The 14455-nt window shown below is 45.1% G+C and overlaps 5 protein-coding genes across 5 annotated transcripts; 1 reads left to right on the forward strand and 4 right to left on the reverse strand.

Moving 5' to 3' along the window:
• Positions 1 to 382: 382 nt before the first annotated feature.
• On the reverse strand, positions 383 to 2692 carry PUMCH_004157 (uncharacterized protein; the record flags this gene model as incomplete). Its single annotated transcript, XM_063023105.1, has 1 exon — positions 383 to 2692. One exon carries the CDS (start codon positions 2690 to 2692, stop codon positions 383 to 385), a length of 2310 nt encoding a protein of 769 aa, XP_062879175.1.
• Positions 2693 to 4000: 1308 nt separating this feature from the next.
• PUMCH_004158 (uncharacterized protein) lies at positions 4001 to 4600 on the forward strand (the record flags this gene model as incomplete). The annotated part of the gene is made up of 1 exon (XM_063023106.1): positions 4001 to 4600. One exon carries the CDS (start codon positions 4001 to 4003, stop codon positions 4598 to 4600), a length of 600 nt encoding a protein of 199 aa, XP_062879176.1.
• Positions 4601 to 4683: 83 nt separating this feature from the next.
• Positions 4684 to 5916, reverse strand: PUMCH_004159 (uncharacterized protein; the record flags this gene model as incomplete). The annotated part of the gene is made up of 1 exon (XM_063023107.1): positions 4684 to 5916. One exon carries the CDS (start codon positions 5914 to 5916, stop codon positions 4684 to 4686), a length of 1233 nt encoding a protein of 410 aa, XP_062879177.1.
• Positions 5917 to 6308: 392 nt separating this feature from the next.
• On the reverse strand, positions 6309 to 6890 carry PUMCH_004160 (uncharacterized protein; the record flags this gene model as incomplete). Its single annotated transcript, XM_063023108.1, has 1 exon — positions 6309 to 6890. One exon carries the CDS (start codon positions 6888 to 6890, stop codon positions 6309 to 6311), a length of 582 nt encoding a protein of 193 aa, XP_062879178.1.
• A 334-nt stretch (positions 6891 to 7224) lies between these two features.
• Positions 7225 to 9828, reverse strand: PUMCH_004161 (uncharacterized protein; the record flags this gene model as incomplete). Its single annotated transcript, XM_063023109.1, has 1 exon — positions 7225 to 9828. The coding sequence occupies one exon, from the start codon at positions 9826 to 9828 to the stop codon at positions 7225 to 7227; it is 2604 nt and encodes an 867-aa protein (XP_062879179.1).
• Positions 9829 to 14455: the final 4627 nt, after the last annotated feature.

Below are 14455 nucleotides of genomic sequence, written 5' to 3' on the forward strand. Positions count from 1 at the left end.
TATGATGATAAGTGAATCTAGAGAAGTATGTGGTGGTATGGGCTAATCTATTGATGAACTGTGGGGGGATCAGATGATGTATAAATGAGAATTATTCTGAGCTAGAAAAAAAAGAAATGTTTCCTCGAATTCTTCTTTTCTGTGACTCTCATTTACTAATTTTTATCCGTTTTGAATTTAGTCTTGAAGTATTACTAATAGGTTGTGTATGTGATGGTGATCCAAATCGAACCAAGTCCATAAAACTTTCGCTCTCATTTCGAGAGATTCTTTCTACATGTGAAATATTTCAAATTTGGAACTATATTAATATGACATTGTATTCAGAATCGTAGCTCATAAGATTCTCTTTATAAATCGGAACATTTCCTTCCCATACTCATTACCATTCTTGGGTCTTAAGACCAAACTTGGACTTCTTTGCGCCAGTAACAGGCTTGATCAACTTCGAGCCTCCTTCCAAGAAAGAGAAAACATCACGTCTTTTGGTTTCGTAGGCTTGAATGTACTCTTCCTTTTGCAAAGTCAATCCAATGTCGTCCAAACCATTCAACAAACAGTGCTTTCTGAATGGCTCAACATCGAAGTGCTCGACCAAGACCTCATCGGTCTCGCCGTTTCTGATTTGTTGGTTGGCCAAATCGATAGTGAGCTTCTTGCCTGCAGAAGCCACTGGGTACAATTTCGACAAAATGACCTCTTGAGGAAGTCTGATTGGCAACAAGAAGTTCTTGAACGAGTTGTTGTAGAAAATGTCACCGAAAGATGGTGCAATCATACACTTGATACCGAAATCCTTCAAAGCCCATGGAGCGTGCTCACGGGAGGAACCACAACCGAAGTTGTCACCAGTGATCAACAAGATCTCGGCTGCTCTGTATGGCTCGACATTCAAGCAGAAGTCGGTCTCGACGTCCTTTCCGGAAGCATCCTTCACGAATCTCAACTCATAGAACAAACCGTTCTTCAAACCAGTTCTCTTGATGGTCTTCAAGAATTGCTTTGGAATGATAGCATCGGTGTCGACATTGGCTTTGTCCAAAGGAGCAGTAATACCAGTGACCACTGTGAATTTGTCACCTCCACCCACGCTAGGGGCAGGAGCAGAGGAGCTCTGCTTTGGAATGTCGTTAATACGGTCTTGAACAAGCAGCTCGGAGGACTCCAAAGGTTGCTTCTCGTGCTCGTAGACGGCATCTTGCAATTCTTGGTCTTCACCAGAACTGATTTGAACGGTTGGCTCATCGCTGGTGTTGTATTGCCATTGTCTAATGTCAGTGAAGTGACCCTTGATAGCGGCAGCGGCAGCCATGGCTGGAGACATCAAGTGAGTACGAGACTTGGCACCTTGACGGCCCTCGAAGTTTCTGTTGGAAGTAGAGGCACATCTCTCCTCTGGGTCCAAGATATCAGGGTTCATACCCAAGCACATGGAACAACCAGCCTCTCTCCAAGAGAAGCCGGCGGCCTCGAAGATCTTGTCCAAGCCCTCCTTCTCGGCTTGTTTCTTAACAAGACCAGATCCAGGAACGACCAAAACCAACTTAACGTTGTCGGCCTTCTTGTGGCCCTTGGCAACCTTAGCAGCGGCTCTCAAGTCCTCAATACGAGAGTTAGTACAAGAACCGATGAAAGCCTTGTCAATGTTGATTTGTTGAAGAGGAGTGTTTGGAATCAAACCCTGGTATTCAAGAGCACGCTCCATACCAGCCTTCTTGATTGGGTCGTCCACGGTAGCAGGGTCAGGAACAGAGGCAGTGATTGGCAAAGCATCTTGAGGAGAGTTACCCCATGTGATGGTAGGAACAATGTCCTGTGCCTTGATTTGGATATCGTAGTCGAAGTGAGCGCCCTCATCAGAGTACAAAGTAGACCAGTACTTGACGGCCTTCTCCCACTCAGCATCCTTAGGTGCCAAAGGTCTACCCTTAAGGTAGTTGAAAGTGATCTCGTCAGGACGGATCATACCGGCACGAGCACCAGCCTCAATGGCCATGTTACAGATGGACATACGAGCCTCCATAGACAAAGACTCAATGGCAGAGCCGGCAAACTCAATGACGCATCCAGTACCACCGGCAGTACCGATGACACCAATGACATGCAACACCAAGTCCTTGGAGGTGATGCCTGGGGCCAAGTCGCCGTTGACAGAAATACGCATGTTCTTGGACTTGGTCTGAATGATGGTCTGGGTGGCCAAAACGTGCTCCACCTCAGAGGTACCAATACCGAATGCAAGAGATCCGAAAGCACCATGGGTAGAGGTATGAGAGTCACCACAGACGACAGTGGTACCGGGAAGAGTGAAACCCTGCTCTGGACCAATGACATGGACAATACCTTGTCTGTCGTCGGTCATGCCGAAGTATGTGATGTCGAAGTCCTTGACGTTTTGCTCCAAGGTCATGACTTGCAACTTGGAGTCTTCTTGGTCCACAAAGGTGTCGACCGATTTGAAGTTGGCACGCGAAATGGTGGGGATGTTGTGGTCCACGGTGGCCAAGGTGCAATCGCCTCTTCTGACCTTTCTGCCGGCATTTTTCAATCCCTCGAAAGCTTGTGGTGAGGTGACTTCATGGACCAAGTGACGGTCGATGTAGATAAGGTAGGAGCCCGACTCGTCTTTGTGGACGACGTGGTCCTCGAAAACTTTGTCGTACAAGGTTTTGGGTGCACTGGACGACGGCATGGTTGATAATTTACTGGGGTAGTGGTAGTGGGTGAACGAAGTGTCTCACTTTATATAGGGCTGCAATTTTTCAGTCACCCATAGACGGCGCGGGCCGGTACCGGCGGGCGGTTGCGCGAGCCAATGGCTATGGGGAGGTTAGTCAGGGCTGGGAAAAAGAAACACAGGGAGGAGAAACATGCATGGGGATTTTTTCATTGATTTTTATTTTGTTGATGGTTTTGATTTATTTGGGATCAATGAGATTTTTTATTGGAGATTGGGTTTTGGAGTTTACGACTTGAGTTGGCTATTGAGCTCTGATTCTGGCTGTGAGAGCACTAATTAATGAGTAGAGAATGCTTTTGCAGCCAATTCCAATATCTGGCACAATGGAGGGGAGCAAAGCGGAGCAGAATGGAGCCGGAGATATTTGAGTCATTTCCGAGCCAAATTGATTTTTTTCGTGTAGTATACACGCTGATTGAGTCTGTTTGTTGATCTTCTGTTTTAGAGCGGAACCGGTGAAGTATTGGCCGGGGTTGATGTTGACATGATCCGAGATAACGTTTCGGAATTGATTGATTTTTTTCATAATTGAGTATTCGAGAATTTATTCATTGAAGGAGCTCACCATATTAGTGTATGATGTGGCGTATTTATCTCTTTACTTCCCTGGGTATGCATTGAAAGTCCGAATGCAATGATATTTCGCTAAGCACGTCTCACATCCTGATAGTATCTATGAGATGGATGATAAAATGACTCTTCGCTTATGTGATTCTCTGTTTCGATTCGTTTGTGATCTGTTTTTCAATTGCAATCCCATGCTGTAGCAAATACTTCTTGTTGAAAATAGACATGTTAGGTAGACGTTAGAATGCTTACGTCAGCTGACCAAATTAGGAAGTCTCGATCTGGAGCACGGTTGTTAGGTGTACCAGGTAGGTGTAAACCGACCTGCGACGCCTAGCTGAAGGGCCACAGATTGGGATGCTAGTAATTCTCGTATATAAAAGGGAGGCTTCGCCCGCCCGTTTGTGTCAGAGGTCAATCACTATCTACTCTTTTCTAAGTAATTAATCAGTTAAACTATCAGTAACCTAACAAGACATGCTTTACAAATGATCCTTGTCGAAAATGGAACCGAGCTAATCTTCAATTCCAAAAATTTCATCCAGAATGAGTTCTACCATCACCACAAAAAATCTCTGACTTCTTCCAGAATTTCGTAGCCCGATTAGTTTTCCAATTCCTTCCCCAGATAAAGCAACACTGCGTACACGCCAGTCACCATACGATAAGTACAACAGTACTACTCAAACCACCATGAGCCAATATCAACCCAATGCCGCTCCAAATAGATCGTTCATCGAGAAAATCAATTCGAAGTTCTCTAATTTGTCAGTTTCGGGCTCTCTCAGCTCGGGAACCGAACACGACGGAGCCTCGGAAGATCAAACATTGATCCACAAGGCATTCGTGAAATTCTTCGACCAGAACAATGAACCATACCCCGAGTGGCTCGGAGTTAAACATCTGCAGCCCCATGCGTCTCGTCACCGAAGCGAGGGCTATACCCAAGGCCGTACTTACGAATCAAGAGGTTCCGAGTACCAGTCACAGTATCAGCCAGTTCGTGCCGCGTACAATTCTCCGAATCTGCAACAATATAATGACATGGATGGTGGAGATGTATCGCGTTCTACTTCCCTTCCGAGTTCAGGAAGTCTGGGCGGATACACTCGCAACTCGAGACTTCAAGAGATGTATAACAAATCGCGCCACCTGCAAGCCGACTCGTCCCATGGCATGGTTCCAAATTCTGCTCTGAGTGGTAGAAACAATTCCGTCAGTCAAATGCGGAGAGATCGTGTTCTCAATGGAATGTCTCTGACGGGAGAATCCAGATCCAACTGGGGTAGATAGAAAGAAACCTTTCATGGACTTATATTCGGTGATCTATGATAAGTTGGGCATTTTTAGAATCACCCTTCCACTGCAAGTATTACTTATTGCCGGCTTTCCCAAAAATCCCGTCCTCTCACAAACCAGTCTGCAAGGTTTTGTTCGGGCGGGAGTCTGCACTTGATGATGCCAAAGTTGTCCTTCTTGCTGGAGGTTGGCAAGTAATACCTATATGTTTGGCGCTCTTTGCGCAGCGCATCGTCAAGCGAGCGATCCAATTTGAAGTGACGCATGCTGGTCTCAAACGAGGGCCGACGGGGAGAAACTGAGAGCTGGAACAGGGGGTCCAAAAATCGATTGTTCTTGGCCTGTATGTACCGCGAATCCACAGATGACATCCTTCTTTGACGGTAATTGGAAGCATAGATTGCATCTAAACTGCCACCTCGGCTACCTATGAGACTGCCTCTTCTGCTGTCTGGCGACGAATTTTGCGAAGAGTCGTCAATTTTTCTCTGCTCGACTAATTTTAAGAGAGTCGCTGGAATTTGAGGTGAGGCAGATAGTAAATCGTCATCAATGTCATCTTCGTAGTCTTCCATAGACAATGCATCTTCTTCATCTCCGGTAGTCAACCCTTCATCCAACGAGTAGCGTTGTAGCCCCATCAGAATAGAAGCGCGATTTGATAGAGGAGGTTTTGTAGAGGCAAGTTCTGTATCTTCATGTTGCTTATGCTCTCCCTCATAAGGCACTAGCTCCACTTGCAAACACTCTAGAAACACTTCCACATTATAGCTGCTCTTGCTTGCATTACCGGTGAATGTCCTGTACTCATTAATGATAGAGTTGAAGTTCCATTTCTCAATTTTGCGGAGAATGCCAACAAGCGCCAGAGTCAGATCGACCAAGAGAACCCCATGCTTTGACTTATCTAACAACACTTCGAGTGCGCCTACGATCAAATTCTTCTCGATGATCATCCACATGTCGTTCTTCAGTTTCTTTTCAAGATCAAATTGCACTGATCGTATCTCATTAGGCTCTAGTGTAGCCTCTGACCTATTGGAGCTGCGAGAGCTGCTTTTCCCAGTCGCTAAGTCCAGATTCGAGTCCGTGCCAGGATGATTTGAGATCTTCAAGCCACCCAAGTTGTACAAATTCACGTTGTTGTCTACCAAGAACGATTTGAGAGTTCGGGGTGGTTTGGCCACGTCCAAAAGTATCAACAGCTTCAAATTGAGGGTCTCCAAAAACGGCAAATGGTCGCCTTCTAGCTTGGAGCATCGGTAAACACCTTTTTGTACGACTCCAAAGTTGTCTGGGGGTATAAGCATGGCGATTGTGATTAGTTTGGAGTTGAAAGTGGGTTAAATGAAGAGAGACCAAATCGCGAATTTATGGTGTTCAACAGAGTCAATTCTTATATTGGCTAGTTGCTTCTGGGTAACGTGGACTATTTATGTATATTGATGTTCCCGTTTATGAAAGGATTATAGGATATCTTTCTGGGATTCTGGTAATATAGGTCTGTGGAGACACTACTAATTGAATGAGTCTTTAAGCTTAGCAGACAGAATTAACTAGATGTTGATACAGGAGAATTCAGAATCAGGCCAGAACATTCCTAAAATAATTCAATTCCATCTATAATTTCTATGATCGGATTTATCTTCCACTTCTGGTGAACTTCCTGAGTTCATTAATCAAGTCATCTTATCGGTTAAATTTAATAGTCAAACTTCTGACTACGCATTTTTCGTTTCTCGCTTTGGCGTTTTTTGTTCTCCATCTGCCTTTCCTTTCTCACCTTGGCTAGCTTTTCCCATTTCTCTTTGTCTTCCTGGGATGTCTCTCCCTCAAACTCCACCAGGTTTTTGATTTCTGCTAAAAGTCGCCGGAAACACTCTTCTGTGTTGGCATCCCTACATCTAAAAGTATCGCTTTGTATCAAAATACCGCCGGACTTTGTTTGATACCTGAATCCATTCTCCGACAATTGAGCCCGAATGGCATCTGGTATCCATTGACAAGTTTTTGGATTGAGCCACTGATACGACTGAAGTGCAATTGTTGCTTTCGAGGATGTCTTATTCACTTTCTGTCCTCCGGGACCAGACGATCTACTATATGATATCTCAAAGACGTTCTTTGGGATAGAGTCGTGATGGAAAGACAGAAGCCATTCTTTTGCCAAGCTGATATCGGCATCACTATGTGTTGAATAACTTCTAGCTCCTAAGATAAGAGAGGTTGGACTAAGACAATGTTTGATCACTGTAATTGGTTTGTATGGTCGTAGAATCGACATTTTAGGATTCTGTTTTTGTGATTAGACCAACAAGTGTCAACGAATGTCTTCAGAAGAGAATTTCTCTATTATAGATATTGCATTTGCAGTTTCTTTGCAATGATTCTAAGAAGAACTGCTTAGATGAAAGAATGGAGGTGCAGGTAGTCTAATTCAGTAAGATCATACGGAAATTAATATAAAATTGAATTGTGTTAACAGTAAGCACTGAAGATTTCGGAAAAGAAGCTTGTAATGACTGACTGGTCTATAGTGACTACACACTTCTAATAACTATCATATGATGTATCAATTGCAGTTTTGTGTCTAAGGAGCACTATAGAATAAAATCCGATTATCCTCTGATAACAACATCAGTTGGAATTCCTTCATATTCAGAGTACCCTTGTACCAAGTTCATGTTTTGCAAACACTGGGTTGCGGCACCCTTAAGCAAGTTGTCTATCGTAGCTACAACAACAACTCTGTCTTCAGCAGAGTTCACAGCGAATCCTCCGACAACAACACCGTGCTTTCCGCTGATGTCCTTGACAAGGGGTGCTTCACCGCTGACAGTGATCAAATCTTCTCCTTGGTATCTGTCTTGGTAAATGTTACGAATGTCTCTGGAAGTAAGCGACTTTGGCTTAAGAGGGATGGAAACTGTGGCCGAGATTCCTTGGAACCATTGAGCCACATGTGGAATGAAAGCAATGCTCAAACCAAGCTGAGAGCTGACCTCCTTCTCATGAATGTGGTCAGTCAAGGAGTATGGAACAAGGTTGTTAGTCAAATATTCAACGTCATTCTTTTTAGATGGCTTAGTTCCAGCACCAGAGTAACCTGAGACACCGAAGACAGTTGGCAATCCTTGAATGTGCTTTTTGAGAGGAGCAATGGCCAATTGAGAAGCAGTGGCGTAACAACCGGGGTTGGAAATCTTTTTGGCTGCTCTGATCGTGTTTCTGTCAACCAATTCAGGCAATCCGTAAGTCCATTCTCCAGTGGTGTCAAATCTGTAGTCTGCCGACAAGTCGATAATCTTGGATTGAGAGCCTTCAACAGACTCAATAGCATCAACAAATGGCTTACAAACACCGTTAGGCAAAGCCATAACCCAGATATCCACTTCATTGTTCTTTTCCAATTCCAAAATCTCTTCTTTCTGCAAGTTGGAGTAAACAATGTTGTCTTTGTTGTAACCTTGCAACTTTTGACCACTCAACTCACGGGAAGAAACGAGAGACAACTCAAAGTATGGATGCTTGTCAATGAGACCAATCAAATTCTGGCCAACATAGCCTCTAGCACCAATCAAAGCGACTCTAGACTTCTTTGAGTTGGTACCTTCCTTAATAGGAGGGTTGGGGTTGGTGTTGGAGTTTGGGTAGTAACGAGCAGCCGAGGAGTGGAAGCCTCTCTTTTGCTGAGCAGCAGAGAATACACCACTCTCTGTCTCTGATGACAAAGATGATCCAACAGAAGCGACGTCGAATTGTTTAATCAACTTGGCAGCTGTATCAGTATCTAAACCGAACCAGAACAAGATTTCACCGTTCTTGGCGAAAGAGCCTTCAGCCTTGGAGAAATACCATGACAAGTTGCTGTCGTTTTCATTGACAACCCAATAGAGAGACTTGTAGTCCTTCTTGATAGCAGCGAAGATGTTGTCAGTAACATTGTTCAACCAGCCGGTTCTGGAAGACAAAAACTTATCTAACTTAGGCACATCAACATTGGTCTTGGTGTTCTTGTCAACAACAATAGCCAAAACCTCCAAAGGTGCATCACCGTATGACTTGAAAGAAACGGATTCCAAATGCTTCAAGTAAGAGGCGACAGACAATTTGCCGCTCTTGATTTCAGGATCTCTCAACAAAGCGGCTCTCAACAGATCGGAGTTGGTGAAGTCGCTCAACTTGTTTCTGTTAATCAACTTGTAGCCTCTTCTGATCAAAGTGCCCGCACCCGAGTCTGTAAACAATTCTTTCTGCAAATCGTTGACGTCAATAATAGCAACAGAAGAAGATCTTGGCAAGTGTTGCAACAAGTCATGGATCTCCTTGATCTTCAACTTGGTGCCGTACTTCACCCATGGTTCCTTCAACAAGTCTTCGTACTCTTCATCCAAGTTGATGGCAGAGATTTTCTCACCAGTTCCACCATGGATGAGACCACCCTTTTCGTTCAAGTAAACAATCTTCAAGGGCTCGAACTCTCTGGCCAACTCGGAAGCGGCAACATCTGCGTTGACGTTCAACAATTGACCGGAGGGTGTTTCAGCCAAGGAAGTCAAAATTGGCAAGTAGCCAGACTCAATGGCAGCTTCCACAGGAGACTTGTTAACACCGTTGATTTTACCGACCAACTGATACTTGTCCTTGTCTAGAAAGTCTGCAGAGAAGACGCCAGCAGTGATTGGTCTAGCATGGACACCCATCTTTTCAAGAGCTGTCACAAGACGCAAGTTCTGCTCCAAGAAACACTTTCTGACCACCTCCATGGTCTTGGCATCAGTCACACGGATTCCATCAATGTACTCTGGCTCCACACCCTCAACTTCTAGCAACTCGTTGATTTGTGGTCCAGTTCCGTGCAACACAATGGGGTACAAACCCACGTGGTACAAGAAAGCCAAACAAGAAGCCAACTCGGGGAGTTGTTGCGTGATGATGGCACCTCCAACCTTGATCACAGCGAATTGTTGAGACGAAACAGAAGTGAAGTATTTGAGATATTGCTCGACCTCTCTCTTCGAACCAATGTTGTTCAAAAGCTGAACAACTGTGGATCTGGTCGAGGAAGTCATCGGAGTATTGTTGAAAGATCTTCTCTGGTTCAGCTCGACGACAGAAACTGGAAAAAAAGTCGAACTTTGGGTGGTGGCAGCTTTCAAGCCCAGCTGGGCTTTGCGACCGATGGCACGTGCGGCCAGGATCACTGATCTTCTAGCCAACATAGATGAGATTGGTTAAGATGTATCGACCAAAAGATAAGTAGTAGGTATGACCAATAATAGGAAAAGGGAGAGCTAAGCGCGGTGAAGAATCAGTTGGGAAAGCGATTGTCTGTCTGCAGGTCCAGCGATGTCGTGAGTCAGATTTGAGGGTGAAATTGAAAATTTTCCGGTGAAAAAAAATTATGAGCGTGGCTGTGGCGTGGATGCGCTAGTACAGGGCGAGACCCTGTTGCATCTATGTCTTTTCAGGGTTAGTACTGTGGATGCTGAGTTCAGATTACGATCTGAAATATTAAGACATGTACAGGGTTTTGGTCTTTATATTGGTGCTGGAGAAGGTGGAACTGAATATGGGAATCTGTAATTACGTTTGAAACCGAAATTTGTTCATTTAGCTTCTGATGATCATTGTGTATTTTATGCATTTAAGCCTCCGTATGTATATTGATAGTGTATTTCTCTACCATTGACGAGTCCTGAAGAATCGCCAGTGTATCCTATTTCGGCTCAACTTGATGAATATCTGTATCTCTTCACCGTCATTATAGCCGAAGTTTTATGCAATCGGCAAATTTATTATTTGAAAACACTTATTAGGGGGTTTCATCAAACAAAGTACAACTACTAGTATGGCCCAGTAAGACCCAATTGAGTGAGTGATATCGTGAATATCATTATATGCAATCTATAAAATTAATGAACGGAGACTTGAAATAAGTCGTATGCTAATGAGACAACGTTTGTGCCTACTTTTTCTTCCGCCACAACTTGTTCAAAATCGAAGGACTCTGCTGTCCGTCCGATGTAGACGACTCTGGCCGTGCGAGGCCTTCACCGACGTCTAACAACGAAGATGGCGTTACAGCTCGCGAGCGAGCGCTCGAAGGGGATGGGGATTGGGGGGCGGAATAGGCCACTCGGCCATGTCCCGCCAATGCTGTGGGCTTCAACAGACCCAAAAGGCCTGTGAATGAGCTCGAAGGGCTAGAAAGTCCCTCGCTTGAGCTATTATTTGCAAACGCTGAGAAAAACTTTGGTCTGCGTTTGCTGGGCACGGGCGCAACCACGGGCGAAACGGTAGTGGATTCCGTTTGCGAGTGATGACTTGCTGCGCCGCGAGGGGATACAATGCGATTTTTATGGGATGAAGATGCTTGACTGGTTCTATCCCGTGAATGGGAAGATGATGATGCTTGTGTGTGTGTGCTCATGTGGGAAGTTACATGAGAGCCGATTGGCGAGGTGACTGTCAGAGCAGGCACCGAAGACGAATAAAGTCGATCGAACACGTTGCTGTCTTGACAATTCTCTTTTCTGATGAATGAGTCAAAAGCGTTTTCACGCAAAATGAGCACCACTTCAGACTTGACTCTCTGGAGAACCAGGGGGTTGTGGACACGATCCTTGATGGCTTCACAGTTCATTAAGAAGTCAACTGTTTTGTCACATAAGTTAATCTGAGAGGGCGAGTTTGGTGCAATAAAGTTAGAGATGATGTAGCTCCATTGTTCTGACAACAATTCCTCTGTTGAGGAATCATCAGAGTTGGTGGGATCTGGTTCCAGAACCCAATCTTCTTCGGATTCACTACTCAAGTTGCGATCACAGAAGCTGTCCCAAACAGCGGCAACGCCAGCTGGTTCATCAAAATCAAGCGGAAATGGATCTGGGTTATTGATGGATTGGCTACTCCGGCTTCTCAAAGAGTTCCTACGAACGCTTCTCCTCATGGACGACGTTGGATAAGGCATATTATCAATGTACTGTTCCAAAGACAGGTTCAAGAAATCCGAGTTGATGGAGCGAATACGGCCAAAACCTTCGTCGTCGTCTTTTCCTCCGGCACGAGAGCCATAGATCTTCTCGTAAAAGTATTCGTACTTGTAAATCTCGATGATGAAGGCAAGATTCTCGTGACAGTGAAGTTCTTGTAAGTACTTGTGGAAATCCAAAACGACTGCAAGTCGTTCAGCAGACAACAGGCTTTTGTTAATGGCGGCTGTGAAACAGTCATGGAGGAATTCCTCCAAGCGGGTAGACACCGGAGAGGCTGGTTTGGGCAGAACCGGGGACGACCACAGCTTGTTGAATAACGGCGAGTCACCATGTTTGCTTAGGCTTTGGTTGAGTCTCAGGGTGGTCAAAGCTGACAAGGAGTCCGTGAATCCTTCCTTGAGGTCTCGCCTGGCGGTCAAATCGGAGGCCGAAGTGCTTGTCTTGAGGCCAGATGTGATATTTGCTTCATACTTGGAGCCGAACTTATGGGGCTTGGTGGTAGTTGGATGAGGTAGGTTCATCATCACAGTCTAGCTGCGAGTAGGCAAAGGTATATCAAGGGATATGTCTGCAAATAGTGATACAATGCAAAAATAAGTTGAGTGCAATTGGGGGTTGTTCGCTTTGTGTACTGTTAAGCGAGATTCTTTTTTTTATTCAATTTCAGTGAGGTTCAGAATCTGTAGTGATGTCAGTCAGCCCTGAAGAGATGACTAGATAAGATGCAGAGGGTTGCTGGATGCAAAAAAAGACCGATGTTTGATCAAGTTACGTAGAGTGACACCAGAACCAAGAGAAGAACGGAAGATTTTTCACAAGAAGGAACTCAGACCGGTCAACGAGAAGAAAAAAAATAACAATAATGGAAAGAATAGGTGTGCCAATAGTAAAATTAAGATCAATATTGGACCCTCTGGCGGAAGGGATGCACATTGGATCATACCAGGTTAGGTGCAGGTCCTTGCTTTATTTGGCTCCGGCTGCAGGAAAACGGTGGCCAGCATGGACTCTGCATGGTCGGCTAAAGGCGGAAGCGTCAACAATTGGGGGCTCCTAACGCGGCCTTCGTAGAATACGCGGGTTATCTGCCGTCTAAGCAGATTCTGGCAAATTTTTCGCCCAAGACCACCGCTTTGTATGCAGACAAACCTGACCTATTACCGTAATGAGTAAGAGATGGTCACGGCTGAGTAGAAGCATGGGTCAAAGGGTATCAAAAGAATCTGAGCTAGATCTGCCATAAGAGTCAAAGATGAACGATTTTTGTTCACGAATTGGTCCGTCCAATTGAACGCCGCCGGACTTGTACCTCCGTCTGTCTGACAGATTCTGGTTACCGGTCATCGGAGGTACCCCCACGTTTTCATTCAAGCCGAGTGCATCTGCAGTGCCTTCAAATGTGTTGGGGGTTCTTCCGAAAGATATTTTGGGAAAGAATTTCAGCGAAGGTGGCGCATATGCGCCGCCAGTATTTTTACGGAAAGTATTGTCAAATAAGCTATAGTCAATCTCCCCGACTTCATTAGGTTTAGAGGCTGGTCATGATATGTATGGTCGCCTGTTTGAAGGATTGTTCTTTTTTCTTTCTTTTTTCTGCCAAATCCCCAGCGTCCCTAACCCGTTTTCGATCGCGCAATTCTTGTTGCCCGAAACATAGCTATTGTCTAAATCTCCGAAGTTGAGGTCGCACTCCGATGGTCTTCTTCCGCGTGACTGCACACCATCGCCTTCGGAGATGGCTGCCCTCCCAAGTTCCATGTTGCACAGTTTGTGCAGTGGACGAGTCATGGAGGTGCATACTCACCTGAGTCTCATTTCATGAATCATCCTGGTCCGACAGAGATGTACGAGAATTATGCTATTTTTCCGGCCTACGAGCTTCATGTGTCATGCAGTCATACTGGTAGGTGTTGCATACCCACTGCCAGTAAGTCTTGACTTCTGCTTGCGCCCAATCATTACTGTATGGACCCGGCTAAGCAGACATGCATGTTCTCATCGCAGGCGCATGTCTTTTTGTCTATTATTTGTGTGTAGGTGTGTGGTTCTTTGTAGCTTCTCTTCGACCGTTCTGTGCCGCAACGTGTTTCTTGGGATTGTCCTTTTTCTTCATTCCCGGGACTTGCGAGTGGGTCGACTTTTGGTCCCGCAGAAAGTGGGCCACCATTCGGATCTCGGGAGCGGATCCCTTGTTCCGTATCCATATCAACTCATATTTTTTGTGGTTCCTGGTATTCATTAGGTCCCTTTGCGTATTTCAGTGCCACATTCCTCGCACGCCTTGTCTCGTTTTTTTGAGGCGGATGATCGTTTGCGAATATTTCTATACGTCATCCATACAGGTGTAGCCCACCTTAGCTGTATCATTCATTCTTTTTCCGCATCTGAGACCTCGGCACTGCAGGTATCACTTCGGTACTGCAGAGAATCCGGGTTTCTGCCCATGGCCCAAGCTGGCGCAGAGTGTGTCTCACTTCAGAGAATTGGCTACTAATTGTATAAAAAGAAGAAAAAAACTTGCTCATATATGCGGCCAAGAGAATCCTATAATGTAGGTGAAAAAATTTCTCACTTTTATCAATGAGGCCCGATTTAACATAGATGTAGCTCTACAAATCTCTGGCGCCCAGTTCTAATGTATTTCTTTTTTCAGCTCTCGATTCACTGCGTAGCGTCTTAAATCCGAGAAGTGGTGGGGCTGATGCCTTGTGTGGAAGTCCGAGCCTCTGCAAGTATCCGAAATTGCCTAAAACGTGCTGGCGTAGTGGTTCCAAAAGGAGTTTATGCGCTCAGTGTTGTTACTTACGGATTAAATCATTTCGAACTTTAACAGCTTTTGCAGCAGCGATTA

Source organism: Australozyma saopauloensis, chromosome 5 (genome assembly GCF_035610405.1).
Source record: "Australozyma saopauloensis chromosome 5, complete sequence".
Lineage (NCBI taxonomy): Eukaryota > Fungi > Ascomycota > Pichiomycetes > Serinales > Metschnikowiaceae > Australozyma > Australozyma saopauloensis.